Source organism: Podarcis muralis, chromosome 1 (assembly GCF_964188315.1).
Source record: "Podarcis muralis chromosome 1, rPodMur119.hap1.1, whole genome shotgun sequence".
NCBI lineage: Eukaryota > Metazoa > Chordata > Lepidosauria > Squamata > Lacertidae > Podarcis > Podarcis muralis.
The window spans coordinates 59,529,870-59,549,085 of record NC_135655.1 but is presented as its reverse complement, the minus strand read 5'-3'; the positions used below and the strand labels follow the sequence as shown (position 1 = coordinate 59,549,085).

The 19,216-nt window shown below is 42.7% G+C and overlaps 1 protein-coding gene across 10 annotated transcripts in view; it reads right to left on the bottom strand.

Moving 5' to 3' along the window:
- Positions 1-19,216, bottom strand: part of NAV2 (neuron navigator 2) — a 525,889-nt gene that overhangs the window by 103,997 nt on the left and 402,676 nt on the right. For all 10 annotated transcript variants that reach the window (XM_077929540.1, XM_077929535.1, XM_077929536.1 and 7 more), the window contains one exon: positions 18,708-19,097. In XM_077929540.1, coding sequence (XP_077785666.1) covers positions 18,708-19,097 — 390 coding nt within the window. The remainder of the gene's footprint in view (positions 1-18,707; positions 19,098-19,216) is intronic.

Below are 19,216 nucleotides of genomic sequence, written 5' to 3'. Positions count from 1 at the left end.
TTTACTGGCATAAACCAACTGCTTCTGAGTTCCCTTGGCAACTTAAACTCTTGAACTTTTCTCTCCTTTTGCCAGCTGCTTGCACCTCAAACATTTTGTTTGGTACAGCAAAGTCATTCCAAGTCATTGTTTGTTTTTGTTTTTTAAAAAGATGCCTTAAGTAATGCTTTTCACTCCTACTTCCATTCACTGAATGAGATCAAGTACAGTAGGTTTCAGTTTAGCAATCTAAATCTTGCCCATTTTTCAGTTGCCAATTTACAGGAGCACCTGACATTATCTAATGCAGAATCAAACCTGTTGAAAACATTTTACAAAGAGATGACAACAGCTGGAGGAATTGACTAGACCTTCTCTGTTATGGAGCCAACATTCTGGGATGGGCTTTTGGGGGAGGTATATAAATGATGGCTTACGCTTTCAGATAGGATGGAAGATAGTTTGAGGGAAAGTGCATCAAACAGCAGTATTTCTCCAAATAACTGCAGGATAGGTACAGATTGTGGCTAAGGTCATGTGTACACAGCTTCAAACACCAACATTGGGAGTGTGCTGGAGCCGGAATAACTGGCAATGTGTACACAGCCTAAGTATTTTGTCATCACTTCTCTCCTGTCCCCTCCTCCTCTGGTGGTTTTATGTTTGACTTGTGTTTTAAGTTATTTTCTTCTATTTATAAATATAATTCCTATTAAGGTGAACAAAGAAAGTTGAATGTTTGAACCCATGTTTACTTTGTTCTAGTCTGCCTGGGTTAAATCCAGTGCTGACATGCTGGTTGAAGAATGGCTTTTGATCCAGCACAGACGTCGGTTGGCATAAAAAATGAGAGGTGGCTTTCTGTGAATTCATCTTCCCTCTGCAGTGCTACCTTTCATTGTGGAGGGTCCTCCAAACCTAGGACATTTGTCACATGGATTTTTTACTCAGCAGAATTTATATACTGCTCTCTCTTATTTTTAAAGACTAGCTAAACAGCGTATATAAAATAATGATACCACAGATTAAATCAGCAAATTTTTAAAAAGAAGTATATGTAACTAAATTATATGTCTGAGTAGGATTGCTGAAATAATATTTTTTTCTTAAACAGGAGTCTAACACAGTATAGCAAGGGTGCCCACCACATGAAAAGCTACGACTTCTAACTGTGGAATGAACATTATATGGAACTAGTAGAAGTGCAAGTTCCACAGCTTGAAGTGGTCAAGTAGGCAAGGCAATGGAGCAAGGCAATCCTTCAGACATACTGGTCCCAAGCTGGTATGGGCTTTAAATCCTAATAGGAAAACTCTGATTTGGGCCAAAGTTTGGAGAAGGTCAGGGGAGTCCACACAAAAGTACAGAAAAGATTCCCCTTTCTCTTATGCTCTCCTTTGATATTTGGCCTCCTACAGGGTGCCACTGAAATTTGAAAGACCAAAGTCCTGATGACGCCCACCTGCTGTCAGGTGAGGTGAGGTACAAACACAGCTACAAAGGAAAAACTAGGAGCTTAGAGTGAGCTCCTAATTGTTCCTTTGCAAGCAGGGATGCTTATTTAATATGCTGTGGTTTTGGGTGGGTTATCCATTAAATCACAATTGGCTTCCCAACTGGAATGCAGCAGGAGCTGGATTTGGAAGTCCATGTGATAACTTTAAAGTAAGAACCTATGCTGGCCCACAAGGATTGCTGTGTTAAAAGATGGGCAGCAGCGCTCAAAAAAATGAGAGAGCAAAGCCCCATAATTTCTCTTCAACTACTGGAAACCTGACACGTCAATTCAGAATAGTTTTGTTTTTCTTTCTTTTTTTCTTGGCTAAATTTCTGTGCCAAACCATATTTTATTCCCTTAGTCTGTCAACCCATCAGTCTTAACTGACCACCATCTCCTTTCAACTTGATCTTTCTGGACAAAGAGTAGTATGTGAAGTCTGCCCACAAGTTTTGTCAATGTGAAAACTAAGAAATATATAGCCAGATGGCTAGGGTCAATTCAAGTTTCAGTCTACAAAACTTGAACTGATGAATGAAGTCAGGCAGAGTGTAGTTTGGTCATGAATTTGTCCATGGCTTTGTTGTCACAAGGCCACAGTGTTTAGTCAACTCCAAAGACCTTCTTTGAGTACATATCCACTCAACATACTCTAAGCATTAGCTTTTAATCTAATAGTACAATCTAGCCTTGCTATGTGGTATCTTAGATGAGCTTCAAACTGCATAAGAAATTGTTTTGTAAGTGGCATAGTCTGAAAAATAAGCTTATAGGGAGGGAAGACCTATGAGGAAAACAACTGAGACAAACAGAGGTCACTGAATATTATGACAGGTATGTGCAACAGTCCCTTGTCCTGGCAGAGCCCCCACAGAAAAGATCACTGAGTCACAAATCTTCAGGAGGCACCATCACATGCCTAGAACATGAATGAAGGATATCTCTTTGGAGGAACGTTGAGACATTCATGTCCCAGTCCTCCATTGCTCTTTGAGCTCTGCTTCACAAGCACACCCAGCTGTATGGGAGCTGTTTCACTGTGACATGATCCCCCTCAGGTGGAGAAAGTGTGTGAATATTAACAATCATGATGGTGGGGTTTATCCCACCCAGTCAGCATCCTGCTAAGATCGATGGTGACAACTGGGCTGAAAGAACCCATGTTCTTTCACATTGGTTGAAGTTAAATCCATCGAAGACAGAGGTCCTCTGGCTGGGACGGAGCGATATGGGATTGAGGGGTCAACTTCCATCTCTTGCGGGGGTGCAATTAGTGCCAGCATCATCCGTTAAGAGTTTGGGTGTAATCTTCGATACCTCCCTCTCTATGGAGGCGCAGATTACAGCTATAACAAAGGCGGCATTTTTTCATCTCCGCCAAGCTAAGCAGTTGGCTCCTTATCTCTCTCGCCCTGACCTAGCCACTGTGATCCACGCGACGGTCACCTCCAGACTGGATTATTGTAACTCTCTCTACGTGGGGCTGCCCTTGAGACTGACCCAGAAACTCCAGCGGGTGCAGAATGCCGCAGCGAGACTCCTTACGAGGTCTTCGCTACGAGATCATATCCATCCGGTACTATACCAGCTGCACTGGCTCCCGGTGGAGTACAGGATCAGGTTTAAGGTGCTGGTTTTAACCTTTAAAGCCCTATACGGCCTAGGACCCTCGTACCTACGGGACCGCCTCTCCTGGTATGTCCCACAGAGAAATTTACGGTCTGGAAATAAAAACATCCTAAAGATCCCAGGCCACAGAGAGGTTAGGCTGGCCTCAACTAGAGCCAGGGCTTTTTCGGCCGCAGCTCCAATCTGGTGGAACGCTCTGTCACAAGAGACTAGGGCCCTGCAGGACCTGACATCCTTCCGCAGGGCCTGCAAGACAGAGCTGTTCCACCAGGCCTTTGGTCAGGGCGCAGCCTGACCCCCTCCTCTGGCAATCTGCATAGAATTTTGCTTGAATTTGATTTTAATTTGATTTAATTAATTTTATAATGAATGTTTTTAGAATGTTGGACTATTTTGATTGTTGTTAGCCGCCCTGAGCCCAGCTTCGGCTGGGGAGGGCGGGATATAAATAAAATTTATTATTATTATTATTATTATTATTATTGGAAATGGGATAGTGAGTATGAAACATAACAAAGTACAGTGGTACCTCGGGTTAAGTACTTAATTCGTTCCAGAGGTCTGTTCTTAACCTGAAACTGTTCTTAACCTGAAGCACCACTTTAGCTAATGGGGCCTCCTGCTGGCGCCACACCGCAGGAGCACAATTTCTGTTCTCATCCTGAAGCAAAGTTCTTAACCTGAAGCACTATTTCTGGGTTAGCGGAGTGTGTAACCTGAAGCGTATGTAACCCAAGGTACCACTGTACAATGCCACTTTCATTTTATTTGTTTATTAGATTTCTATTGCACCTTTTCTCCAAGGGGCTCAAGGTGGTGGTATACATGCCCCCCCCATAAATTAATGCCATACAAAAGTTATTACTGTTATTGTAAAAAATAATACTTCTACAATGTGTGTGTTTGTGTATGTATATACCTAAAAAACCTAATTAAAGATAGAACCCAGGGTCCTAAAACCACATGATACCTATTATCCATTAATGCTATGTTGGCTGGTGGTTTCTAGGTAGGAATTTCAATACAAAGGATATCAAAGCATAACAAACTTTAAGAACCTGGTACTTGTTAAAAAATATGTTCACTGGATTGCATAACGATAGATGCCACTGGGATTGAATAAGACATAACTTAGGTGAAACAGAGCTTCAAAATTTATCTCCATAATAATGAGGTTATCATGTGTTGCCACCTGCACCCCGCTTTTAAAATAATATTCAGCTGAGGAAGGTTAAGAACAAAGCGACTTTTGCCTAGAGTTGGTTTTCAGGCCTAGTATCTCCCAGCTTGTTTGAAATGAACAGAGATGAAACTGCACGCACCCATTTTTCTGTATGGCCAGGGGCAAATAAACTTCCAATGACCTCATGGTGGGGAGAGATTTGAATTAAAATTGAAAGCTCAGGTATGCTAAAAATGAAATAACCGGCCTGTTTTTCTGTTATCCCTTTTCAGGCTTAAGCCAGAAAACAAGTACTGAAGAGACAATATTGGTTTTACTACCTTGAGGAATCAAACAATGGAAAATCTCAAACAAAATATGCAGTCCGTTGAATTCCACTGACTTGCTGTTCTTGATCACATTTCCCTCTAGTGGACAGATCCAATGTACAGTATTGTAGCAGGCAGCAAGCCTTTCACTGAAATGGCAGCAGCATGGACTCATTAATTTATTGCCTATATATTTACAGTGGTACCTCGGGTTAAGTACTTAATTCATTCCAGAGGTCCGTTCTTAACCTAAAACTGTTCTTAACCTGAAGCACCACTTTAGCTAATGGGGCCTCCTGCTGTCGCTGCCGCCCTGCCGCCGGAGCACGATTTCTGTTCTCATCCTGAAGCAAAGTTCTTAACCCAAGGTAATATTTCTGGGTTAGTGGAGTCTGTAACCTAAAGCATATGTAACCTGAAGCATATGTAACCCAAAGTACCACTGTATCTCACTTTTCATTACACAAGGAGACACGCCCCCCCCCCCCCGGACTATTTATGCGTAGCATTGAGAACAATCTCCTGCTTATCACAAATACGGATCTAACTCTGATCTTGCAACAGCACCAGTATCTTGAGAGCTGTCTCAAACCCTAACCCTCAGAGCTGACGCAATGTAATGGAGTGTATGGAGGTGAAAAGGGAAGTATGTGCACTGACATTCTGGAGAAGAGTTAGCAGAAACCCCCAAAGCCAGCCTTTCTGTCCCACTGTGTATTTAGTTGCAATGCTTCAATATTTAACAAAATCAGCAGAAAGCCTGCTCCAACAGAAAGCAATTCAAACAAACACCACATTCAGAAAAGATAACGTAAATGACATTGTAATTATTATGAATCACGTTGAAATCATACAGCCATATACGGTATATAAGTAGAGTTTTCAGCTCTCTTCATTAGTCAGCGAGATCAAGTCCTGTTCCTCTAAGCCAAGCTGTTTAATGTTACTGTGCCTTTTGAACTAACCAAGTTGCGCTAATTTATTTTTAACACTGTTGAGGGGCCCCGGTATGAAATGCTGGAAAGGTTACAAAGTTCAAATTGCACTTGAGTTTGATTACACTGCAGTTCAGCCTTCACCAAGTGAGATTTGTTAGCATTAGGATCTAAGCCAATTGCTTCAGAGTTTTGGACCCTGAAAATCTTCCACACACGTCTCAAGGCAACAGACAAAATGCAATAAAACAAACCCACAGAAAACAGCAGATAAAATGTAAAAGCAGTACCTAGTAGACACCCGTGGCAGAGACCTATTCATCCAGCTCAGAAAGCTCGTCAGAACAAATATATCTTCACTTGATTACAGAAAGTGCAGAGATCTTTGGAACTTGCAGGAGAAGCTCTCCTGCAGACCACAGTGACCTACTGGATATATAAGGGATACGGCAGTCTCTCAAGTAACCTGCTCCTCAGTGACATAGGACCTTATATATTGGTGCCAAACCTTGAATTTGGCCCATAGCAGATTGCCAGTCAGTGCAAATCCTACAAGCAAGGTGTTCTATGCCAGTGGTAGTTTGCCACTACAAATAATCTGTTCTACACCAGCTGCAGTCTCTGGATCATCCTCAATGGTAGCCCCACATATAGAACACATTGCAGTAATCCAATCTTGGGGTTACCAATGCATGGCAACTGTGGTCAAACTATCCTGGTTGCAGCTTTCTTCCCAATTGATGTTGAGAACAAGACACCTGTGCCTCCAATGACAGATCTGAATCCAGGAGCACCCCCAAACAACACACTCGCACCTTCAGTGAGAGTGTGACCCCATCCAGGGCAGGCAAGTTAACTACCTCCTAAACCCGGAAACCACTCACCCACAAAGGCTCCATCTTGCCAGAATTCAGCTTATTAGCCCTCATCCAGCCTACCACTGCACCCAGACCTGAGCCTTCTCTGCCATTCCCAGTTCAGCTGTTACAGAGAAATAGAGTTGGGTATCATTGGCATACCAATGATACCTCGCTCCCGATGACCACCCACAACAGCTCCATGCAGATGTTAAATAGCACTTGAAACAGTAGTGCTGTGTGACACCCTGTAAGAAGATAAAGAGAGCCTGCTGGCTCAGGCCAATGGCCCATCTAGTCCAGCATCCTGTTCTCGCTGTGGGAAACCAGCAAGCAGTATTCAAGCACAGGATCGCTCTCCCCTGCTGTGGTTTCCAGCACTGTATCCAGAAGCATTTCTGCCTCCATATGTGGGGGCAAAGCATAGTCATCATGGTTAATAGCCATTGATAGCTGTCTCCTCTATGAAGCTGTTTAATCCTCCTTTAAAGTCAATATTACAAGGTTAGCTCAGAGGGAGGAGGCTGAGAAACACTCAGCCAATGCTACCTTCTGGAGCCATGGTAGACGGTAACAAAGACCAAAAAGATGTCTCGTAAGAGCAACAGGATCACACTCCCCACATCCCTCTTCTGATAACAGTTCATTCATTAGGGCAAGCAAGTCAGATTCACTCCTGAGCCCAGAGGGGAATGGGCCTATATAATCATTTTCACTCAGGAATGTCTGTGGCTGCATTGCCATGGCTTTTTGAGTATCTTGCCTGAAAGGGGTGGTGGTGGTATATGTGATCAGGTTGTAGTTGTTAAATACCATTAGGTTAGGCACTTATTTTTTTGGCTTACTAAACTCTATAGAATGTCATACACATTCATGGACAGGTAGGTGGTATGGTATCATTATTATTTATATTCCTCCCCCTTTAAAAACCCCTAAGCTTCAGCTACCCAACATTTACAGCATGATGAGTACAAGGGGGGAAAGGAGGGAAAGAGCATGATGAGTCAATGTATAGAGCTGAATATAAAAGGCATTCACCCTAAGCAAAGATTAAATAAACTCTCAATCTAAAGTGGCAGGTGGAAATGTACAACTGATGCTTTCCAGACAATATTGACATGAACAATGAGACTGATATGAAGCATCCATCACAAGGGGCACCAGACACACATCGGAATCTTGCTCATGTTACTCAACACTCAAGCAAATCCACGCTCTATCTTGCTTCACAAGCACTGCTACATTCTTATCTCCACCCAAACAAATCTAACATATTCAAACTCAACTTATGACCTACTTCAACAACCATATATTCAGTATGGGCTTTCATCCTCTAGATCAGTGGTTCCCAATTAGCTAATTACTGAAGACCCCCTGTTTTTCAAAAGTAAAGTCACAGACCCCCTACTTTTGAAATTTTTTGATAACTCTATGGTAGTTACCTCTGCAAAGCATTTATTTAAAAAACAAAATGTGGGGTAGCCTCTAATAAGCATTGGACTTTAGGTATACTAAAAAACAGACTAGGGCTGAGCAATATCTGGTTTTCAGCATCATGATATACCAGCAGCTAAACACTGCATATCATGATGTCTGAAACTGGAGATAAGGCGTGCGGATAAGGGAAGGAGCAGTCACAGAAATAGCATTTACCACCGTTGATGCAATGCAGCAGTGGCACAGGCATTCTCTGGGGCCAGCTTACCTGCAATGCCTTATTCTGAGGAGGGGCCCCCAGTTGTGATGGTCTGAAGAGCACAACTGCCAGCTGCTTTCCATTAACAGTAGAAAGACTCTAGGGTGAATGAGGGCGAGTCACAGTTGCTGCCACCACTGCTGCCACCGCAACATTAATCACAGTAGGCAGAAAAGTAGGCTGCCAGCCAACCATGCTGGTGACAACAACAGGCAGCTTCACAGACAGCAGATGGAAAGTGCAATTTGCCAAGACGCACACCTCATTATACGGTTGGCCTTGCTCACAAATCCTTGAATTTTTAAGGGGGAAGGGACATCAACTGATAGCTGCGTGACGTTGCTCCTTTAAAGTTCTCTTGTAAATGCAAGCAATTGGGAAGCACCTCCTAGTGTTTACATTCAGAAACCTGTACCCTCTGGCCCAGGGTGTAATTAAGGAGCTCATACATATTTTCCAATGTCCTGTGAATCATCAGATGTTCACATGCATACTTAGGTGGAGACAGAGTTGAACTGGTTGTAAAATTTATGTGATTACATTTGTATAAAACAGAAATTAGCACTGCTGTGAAAAGTCAGGTGCCCTGTATGTACCCTGTGCAGGTTTCACATGCATGTTATCACGTGCTGGGCTTAGGAACTACAGTCAAACATTGCACATCCAAGAGAAGATGTAGTCTGAACTGCACTGTGCGAATGGGATGTGCTTTCTGATATGCATCCCAATCCACTTTTTTTTAATGCATCACTAGTTGCACATTTACAGCTTGTGTTACACATGAGTAGGGCTGGATTTGGCATACTCTAAAGAGAAGATGGAGATACGCAAGGATCTTGTTTATATCCCCTCTCTACATTGCTTGGCTGTGTTGATTTCTGGTATCTATGGCAAAGCAACTCCCCTGGGTGGGTCAATCAGTTTCAGAACAAGCACCTGTGGCCTCCTAAGGTTTGCAGAGGCATACAAGGTCATAGATATATTCAGATATTTACAAACCAAGAGGAATTCAATTCCTTCTAACCTCAAGATACCAAAATTGCTGCCTGCCAGAACTTTGCTTGGACAGACCTGTAAGTGAGGCCTCACAAAATTTCCCATGACCCAAGATAGATCAGCGAGGGATCTGAGAACATGTGGCTGCAATGGTTTATCTTGGCCACTGGGTTTGTTTTGGCTGTAACAAATATTTTGGCTCTCTTTCCTATCTAGTTGCCAGTAAAAACACAGATACTTGCCATTCTGAGAATGACAGTGGAGCACATGCCAGCTGACAAAAGGGCATTCGTACTGTATTTTTCCCCCAAGCCTCCTGTTATTATCTGTACACAAAGACACAGCAAAGAATTTGCACACATTTGTTCTGCTGCTTTTCTCAAGCTGTTTTCATACTAGCACCTCTTCTCACTTTTAAGTGCCCTTGTGGGGAGGAAGAAACCTTTTTTTGAAACCTACTTAATTAATCCTGGAAGCAACTGTTCTTTGCTCCTCAGTTTAAATCAGGGCAACATGCTTCTGCCAATTAACCAAGACTAGTGTGCAACTCCTTCTGTCTGCCTGATATATCAGTGGTTTTTGCTCCACCCTCTCGTTTCACAAGATTTCTTGCAACAGACAACCACAATTTTTCTCCCATTTCAGAAAGTGAGCAGCGGCCAAGCAAGAAAAGACTGTTATAGGGGTTACATGAGTAGAATGAGGGTGTTGCAACATTTGTATCAAGGAATTAATGGCAAGCCTCATCATTGCTTTTTTTCAAAGAAGTGCTGCTCCACATTTTGTGGAGAAGAGGCACTTTCAGCATAGACACCATAAGCGATGCTCAGAAGTGGGGTATATACCTGGAAACAAATGAGAGATGTGCAACTGACATGCTTTAGGAACCACTATTGAAAATACCTGGCCCAATAAACAAAAGTCTACCTAGTTTAGCATTATGGCCACATTCACACCATACATTTAAAGTGCTATGATACCCCTTTAAACAATCATACCCCCACCCCTGAAATCTGGGAACAGTAGTTCGTTAAAGTTGCTGAGAGTTGTTAGCAGACCCCTTCCTTGCAGAGCAACGATCCTCAGAGTTCTTTGTGGGAAAGGGTTGGTTGTTAAACCACTCTGCAAACTGTAGTTCTATAAGGGGAATAGGGGTCTCCTAACAACTCTCAGCAACCTTAACAAACCACAACTCCCAGATTTCTTGGGGGGAAGCTATGACTGTTCAATTTGTATAGTGGTGCTTTCAGTGTAGGATGTGAATGTGGCCTACGTTTCTCTCAGTAGCCAGCCATCTCTTCTGGGTACTCTCAAAGAGGGCATGAAACAAATTGTCCCCATCATCTGGTACTCTGAGACATGCTGTTTTCAACATATGAAAACCAAAGCTACCTGGCATGGGGAAAAGGTTGTGTGATAGGGCAGAGCCATGGAGCTGTCCTCTTTACACCAGTATACTTGCAGCTTACCCAGACAGTGCTGGGGTGGAGTAGGGTGGCGGATATGCCAGCAGAACCAACCTGGAGGCACTCCCACCTGTCCGTGCATCTACACAGTTACAGCCCTGACCTTGCTGCCACCCTAGAATCATAGAATCATAGAATCATAGAGTTGGAAGAGACCACAAGGGCCATCGAGTCCAACCCCCTGCCAAGCAGGAAACACCATCAGAGCACTCCTGACATATGGTTGTCAAGCCTCTGCTTAAAGACCTCCAAAGAAGGAGACTCCACCACACTCCTTGGCAGCAAATTCCACTGTCGAACAGCTCTTACTGTCAGGAAGTTCTTCCTAATGTTTAGGTGGAATCTTCTTTCTTGTAGTTTGGATCCATTGCTCCGTGTCCGCTTCTCTGGAGCAGCAGAAAACAGCCTTTCTCCCTCCTCTATGTGACATCCTTTTATATATTTGTACATGGCTATCATATCACCCCGTAACCTCCTCTTCTCCAGGCTAAACATGCCCAGCTCCCTTAGCCGTTCCTCATAAGGCATCGTTTCCAGGCCTTTGACCATTTTGGTTGCCCTCCTCTGGACACGTTCGAGTTTGTCAGTGTCCTTCTTGAACTGTGGTGCCCAGAACTGGACACAGTACTCCAGGTGAGGTCTGACCAGAGCAGAATACAGTGGCACTATTACTTCCCTTGATCTAGATGCTATACTCCTATTGATGAGGCCCAGAATTGCATTGGCTTTTTTAGCTGCCGCGTCACATTGTTGGCTCATGTCAAGTTTGTGGTCAACCAAGACTCCTAGATCCTTTTCACATGTACTGCTCTCAAGCCAGGTGTCCCCCATCTTGTATTTGTGCCTCTCATTTTTTTTGCCCAAGTGCAATACTTTACATTTCTCCCTGTTAAAATTCATCTTGTTTGTTTTGGCCCAGTTCTCTAATCTGTCAAGGTCGTTTTGAAGTGTGATCCTGTCCTCTGGGGTGTTAGTCACCCCTCCCAGTTTGGTGTCATCTGCAAATTTGATCAGGATGCCCTTGAGTCCATCATCCAAGTCGTTGATAAAGATGTTGAATAAGACCGGGCCCAAGACAGAACCCTGTGGCACCCCACTAGTCACTCTTCTCCAGGATGAAGAGGAACCATTGATGAGCACCCTTTGGGTTCGGTCAGTCAGCCAGTTACAAATCCACTGAGTGGTAGCATAGTCAAGACCGCATTTTACCAGCTTCTTTACAAGAATATCATGGGGCACCTTGTCAAATGCCTTGCTGAAATCAAGGTAGACTACATCCACTGCGTTCCCTTCATCTACCAGGCTTGTAATTCTGTCAAAAAACGAGATCAGGTTAGTCTGACATGACTTATTTTTCAGAAATCCATGCTGACTATTGGTGATCACAGCATTCCTTTCTAGGTGCTCACAGACTGTTTGCTTAATGATCTGCTCCAGAATCTTCCCTGGTATTGATGTCAGACTGACTGGGCGGTAATTATTTGGGTCCTCTCTTTTCCCCTTTTTGAAAATAGGGACAACATTTGCCCTCCTCCAGTCTGCGGGGACTTCGCCTGTTCTCCAGGAATTCTCAAAGATGACTGCCAGTGGTTCTGAAATCACATCTGCCAGTTCTTTTAATACTCTTGGATGCAGTTCATCTGGCCCTGGAGACTTGAATACATCTAGACTAGCCAAGTATTCTTGTACTATCTCCTTAGTTATTCTGGGTTGTGTTTCCTCTGCTGAATCATTTGCTCCAAATTCTTCAGGTCGGGCATTGTTTTCTTTATCGGAGAAGACTGAGGCAAAGAAAGCATTGAGGAGTTCAGCCCTTTCTGTGTCCCCTGTTTGCATTTCACCATCTTCTCCTCTGAGTGACCCCACGGTTTCTTTGTTCTTCCTTTTGCTACGAACATACCCATAAAAGCCTTTTTTGTTGCTTTTAACCTCTCTAGCAAGCCTGAGTTCATTTTGTGCTTTAGCTTTTCTGACTTTGTGTCTACACGTGCTGGCTATTTGTTTGAATTCCTCTTTGGTGGTTTCCCCCCTTATCCATTTTTTGTACACATCCTTTTTTAATCTTAACTCAGTTAAAAGTTCTTTAGATAGCCACCCTGGCTTCTTTAGGCACCTTCCATGTTTCCGTCTCATTGGTATTGCCTGAAGTTGTGCTTTTACTATCTCCCTCTTAACAAACTCCCAGCCATCTTGAACTCCCTTTCCTTTTAGTATTACTGTCCATGGGATCTCACCCAGCACTTCCCTAAGCTTTATGAAGTCGGCTTTCTTAAAGTCGAGAAATTGAGTCCTAGTATGCTTGGCTGCTCCTTTCCGCTGTATAGTAAACTTCAGAAGAGCATGATCACTCGCGCCTAATGATCCTTCCACTTCTACCCCACTAACCAGGTCATCAACATTGGTTAGGACCAGATCTAAAATGGCTGTTCCTCTTGTTGCTTCTCCCACTTTCTGGACAATGAAGTTGTCTGCAAGGGCAGTGAGGAATCTGTTTGACCTTATGCTCTTGGCTGAGTTTGACATCCAACAAATATCAGGGTAATTGAAGTCCCCCATTACTACTATCTCCCTTCCTTTTGCATGCTTGGCCATCTGTTCCAGGAAGGCATCATCTATGTCCTCCGTTTGGCTTGGGGATCTATAGTAAACTCCCACAATGAGGTCACTGTTATTCTTCTCTCCCTTAATTTTCACCCAAATGCTCTCACTTTGGCTTTGAGGTTCTAAATCTTGGATCTCTTCACAGGTATACACATCCCTGACATATAACGCCACTCCTCCTCCTTTCTTGTCTGGTCTGTTTCTTTGAAATAGATTGTATCCCTCCATTATTACATTCCAATCGTGGGATTTATCCCACCAGGTTTCAGTGATTCCTATTATGTCATATTTAGTTTGCTGTACCAGGAGCTCAAGCTCATCTTGTTTATTTCCCATGCTTTGCGCATTAGTGTACAGACATTGAAGTCCATTAATCATTCCCCCGTGTCTCTTATTTAAGGATTTTTTCCTCCCACCACTAGGTCTGCATGCTCTTTGCTCCATTCGGTCTATGACATTTGGATGATCATCTTCATCAATTGATAGACTCCTACCTTCAGGAGCACTGTCTCCCTCCCCCACATTAGTCAGTTTAAAGCCCTCCTGATGAGGTTTCTGAGATTTTTTGCAAAAACATTCCTCCCAACCGTTGTGAGGTGCAGCCCATCGCTTGCCAGAAGTCCATCTTCAAGAAACTGCAGTCCGTGATCTAAGAATCCAAACCGTTCCTGTTTACACCATTTGCGAAGCCAGTTGTTCACTTCCACTATTTTTCCCTCTCTCCCTGGGCCACGTCGTTCAACTGGGAGGACAGATGAGATGACAATTTGTGCATTTAATTGCTTCAATTTCCTGCCCAGAGCCTCATAATCTCTTTTGATCTTCTGGAGGCTATTGCTTGCAGTGTCATTGGTTCCCACATGAACCAAGAGGAAGGGGTATTTGTCAGTGGGTTTTATGATTCCTTGCAGTCGTTCAGTTACATCTTGGATCTTAGCCCCGGGGAGACAGCACACTTCCCGAGACATCTTGTCAGGCCTGTTCCACCCCAGTACTGTCCAAGCTGCAGTGATGCTCTGCAGTGCTACCCAACCACACCAGCTGCTATTGCATGCTTTCCCCCTGCAAGCCACATGATGGGTACGTTGAAAATACACCTGAGTGAAACACTCAGGATTGTTTCCTGGGGCACATCTAATTGTGCAGATGTGCACAGCGACATTATTTCTCTCGCAGTGAGAAATATGGCTTCCTCGTTTTCTCTTGTCGTGTGTTGCGGATGTCCAAAAGCCATGTCTCATGAAACTGATGCTACAGAAACATCTGTTTGCACTGCAGACAACCCTCTTCCAGCAGTATTAGGTGCCTGCATTGTTCGCTAAGGTAACACCCTTCCCCTAGAGGCGGAAGAGTTTATGTCCCATAACAGTTTTTGAGATGTTATCCAATTGCGTCATTGCAACACAGTACTGGAATGCTGCCTTCCTCTGGGGCAAACATGAATATGAGCTTATATATCAAATTAAAAAGTCCAAAATCAACACTGCTGGGATTGAGTTTCCCTGCCCCACCGCTACAATATCTTGATTTCAATTGCTTCTAAGCAAATATGGCATTTGCTTATCCCCAAAACACCAACAAGCTCATATTCAGTCATTAATCTAACAGTCCAAGGGGCTTGCCAATGGATATGAGTAACTATCAATCTGTCATTTTATTAGGCAGAGAGCCAGAGAGAGGGAGTCTAGCTTGGCTGGCTGCTGGTAGAGAAGGAGTATTGGACTATACAGACCTTTGGCCCAATCCAGGAAACCAATGCAATTGTGGAGTATAATTATTTCTCTGAGTCTGTTAATGTTTAACCCAGAAACTCCTTCATGAGCACCAAGATAATTGCTGAAACATATACTGTCTACTTAACACTGGAATTGTTTACAAAAACAAAGCCCACACAATGAAATAATATGTGTTATTTCAGTCACATAAGTAAAGATGCACATATAGAATAGTATTATTAGCTAGAGTGTCAAACAGATGCTTATGGGCGCTGCTTGGAAAAACCAAGATCGACTGACTGCTTTTCCATTTTTTCACACTATGTTGGTTTTATTTCTGTCCAGTAAAGTGCATAACACACTGTTCACGCTAGATACTTCTGTTTATTTACTCAGAGATTTATATTCTGTCCTGTTACTGCATTCACAGCAGCTTACAGCAATTAAAATAGCTAATAAGAACTACAATATATGAAACAAACAGTAGAAAAATGCAAACATTTTAAGTGGTAGTAGCTACAGTTCAGTAATTGCAGTCAGCATTTGCTATGTTGGATTTACTAGTTATAATTATGCTCTGCAGGCAAGCCACAAGTTAGGAAACTACCAGTCTGTGGTAGAAACAGTGATGCTGAATTTTTCATCTATTTTTGTTCCTGAGGGTTTCACATTCAAGAATAAGAAACTGCAATGCTACCTGACAGTAACAGGTTTGCTGTACAACACTTGAGTTTCACAGGCATATGCAAATATATTAACGAAATCATCCACCACTAGATGGAGCTACAAACAAACAAAAAAACCAAAACTTGTACAAAGCATAGGCATCTGTCTCTGCAAGTGCATGTGCAAAGGTATCCTAAGAAATAAGACAACCATCTATAGGAAGCCTATAGTTTTCCCCAATTCAATTGAATGTGCATATGCATATATTTTATTGACCGAAGACATTCCTTTGATGAAAGGATTCACAATCATTTAAAATAAACTCTCTTGGAAATAAAATGCATTCCAAATGCAGTTTCAGGTAAAGGTCATTTGCTTTGCAAATATTAGCACAAGAAACATTGAAAAGCAAAGTCTTGCACTACTTTATTTGCAGAAACATGGGATGGGCAAGCCGTGTGTTTGCTAGACCACTGGTTGCTAAAGGGTTCTTTTGATAATCATTTCCTAAACCTTTTGCAGGATAGAATTTTTATTTGTGTGTGTGTCCTTTTTTTTTTTTTACAATGTGCTTTTGAAACTGTCAGAGTAAAAATCAGCAGCCTCAAATTCAAGATGTTTCAGGTAAGGACCAAACTAGACAAGATGTCAGGAGATCCATGATTACATTTCCTATGGACTTGAAGTTGTTTTTAGTTCAAAACAGTCAGAGGGATGATTTGATCAGGGAGCCAATGCTGGACCAGGGCACTAAATCCATTCCCCTCCACTTTTTACCTTGGCGTACCTGCAACAGTTTACATTTATATGAGACTGACACACCTAAAACCCATGGACAAGACAGTAATTTCAACACAAAAGTCACTTCCATGAAGGCACCAGCCAAACTGTGATCCTAGTGTATGTGGTTTGTACCATATACTGAGACTAGCCAACTGGCAAACAGGTAGTACTTGGTGGGAATTTTATGTTCCTTAAATCTGGCAAGAGATCCTAAGGAATCTCTACTTCTTCTTTTTATCTTGGCCGATTAATTTGATCCATAAAAACTGTTATAAACCATTTCTTGAATCAAACACACATTTCATTTGCACCTGCTCTCTACTTAATGACATCAGATTGTGATAGGTTCATCTGTATTTAGGGGGGCAAGGAAGGAGAAACAAATAAGATGGGGTCCATAATGTTCAATGTGTGGAGAGCCCAGATTTTGTAACTGAAGTTTTTTAGAGGTTCTCCTGGTCCGACACACCTTTTAAAAAAGCACCAGCCTTTTTAATTCTGTTTTCTTGAAGTAATTATTTTCCTATAAAGATGTGTGTTTAAATAAATAACATTATTTGGTTTCAGAAAATGGATTTGTATACCATGTATACAATACTAAAAGTGATCATTTTCTGATCAATGTTTCCTTCCTTCCTTCCTTCCTTTTCTGTAGGAATACTTCCACATTATTAATGTTTTTTGATAAATCATTTCACTGAAGGCCCATCAAGTGTATTCAAAATCTTCACCTACAAGCAGTATATGTTGCATAACAAACATAATTTCCACGTAATGATAATCTCCTGTATTAACTTGCCAGCATCTAGATTTTTAAAATAATTCTGAAAAAGCTCTTGTTGAACTAAGAGTAGAAATATGCACCCCCTTGTGGTGTTAGGGAATGGTGCAGCAATTCTCTTTTAAGGTAAAGGTAACCCTGCCCGTACGGGCCAGTCGTGACCGACCCTGGGGTTGCGTGCTCATCTCGCTTAAGAGGCCTGGAGCCAGCGCTGTCTGAAGACACTTCCGGGTCACGTGGCCAGCGTGACGAAGCTGCTCTGGCGAGACTGCACCAGAGCAGCGCACGGAAACGCCGTTTACCTTCCCGCTATAAAGCGGTACCTATTTATCTACTTGCACTTAAGGGTGCTTTCGAACTGCTAGGTGGGCAGGAGCTGGGACCGAAAGACGGGAGCTCACCCCGCCGCAGGGATTCGAACCACCGACCATACGATCGGCAAGTCCTGGGCACTGAGGTTTTACCCACAGCGCCACCCGCGTCCCTCTTTTAGACACCCACTAAAACACAACACACCCCTTCACTATAATCTGCTTGAGTGCAGGAAGCTTTTGCAACCAATCGGAACCGTGCCTCAGTTGTCAAACATTTCGGAAGCCAAACAGGCTTCCGGAATGGATTACATTTGACAACCGAGGTTTGACTTTATAGTTAAGGCAGAGGTGTTAAATTTAATTCTACCATTATAGGCTGTGAGCATTCTAAAATGTTTCTAAAATGCAAACTATTTGTACAAATTTTCTGAAGAATGGTGGCAAGAAAACATATCCCCCCAAGAATTTGAAACTTTATAGTAGTCAATAATTCAACACGCTGCTTCAGTGTCCTACCATGCCACAATATACTAGGGAGGAGTGGCGTGTTTGCTGTGGGGTGTCCCATTACCCTGAAAAAACCAAATACAGTGGTACCTCAGGTTACATACGCTTCAGGTTACATATGCTTCAGGTTACAGACTCCGCTAACCCAGAAATAGTACCTCGGGTTAAGAACTTTGCTTCAGGATGAGAATAGAAATCGTGCAGCAGCGGTGTGGCAGCAGGCCCCATTAGCTAAAGTGGTACCTCAGGTTAAGAACAGTTTCAGGTTAAGAACGGACTTCCAGAACGAATTAAGTTCTTAACCCAAGGTACCACTATAACTCAACCAACTGCTTTACAGACCCTTGTAATAGACTGTAGTGTTCTTAAGAGACATATCACTATAAAAGTGTCTGCATCAGGCATGCATAACAGGAACAAAATCTACATTCCTATGGAAGTGCTTGAACATCTGCATCCTGTGTCAAGCAAACAAAGTACATCTGATAATTTATTAGTCCTGATGCATGGCCTTTATGGCCACCTGCAGCTCTTCTTGCTCCTCCCTTCTCCTGTAGGGAAGAGCCTAAAATCTAGACTTGGGTCATCAGCTTCATGAAACCAGTTGAAGCTACCATAAGCACACACGTCCATGTATCTTTAATACTACGTATTTTCATAAAGTATTGTAATGGTTATAAAATGCTCTGTGAGCCAATTCTGGCTCAAAGGAAGATTATACAATTATTATTATTATTATTATTATTATTATTATTATTATTATTATTATATCAGTAAACTTGAATGTACTCACCCACTTGTAATATCATCAGTCCTTATATTTTTCCCCAGAACGTCTCCATCGCTCATGTAACCCGTGGCATCCATGTTGATTCCTTCAAGATCTATTTCATCACCCCCTTTGTCGGTGATATCCACATGACAAACGTTACTGCCCCGTGATGCTAGCTGTCTTCTTAAGGGAGCTGAATACATATAACGCCCTGATTCTGCATTGATGAACCGGCTGGCATTGGCTCTTGGAGGATATCCATTGCCCACTGATGGAGCATCACCTGCCTGAAGGCGAGGACTAGACTGCCCAAGTCTCCATGATAAGGGTGTTGGCCTTCCCGTCATACTGAGAATACTGCGTCCGCTTATTTCAGTGGTGACATTGGTATCAAAGGTGGTCTCCAAGGTGCTTGAAAGAATAAGAAATCAAAATTATGAAAGAAATTAAAACTGGGAAACTTTTAATCAAAATGCATTGCATTTGTAGTGAATAACAAGCCCCCCCCCCCATTGTTACAAATACAGCTG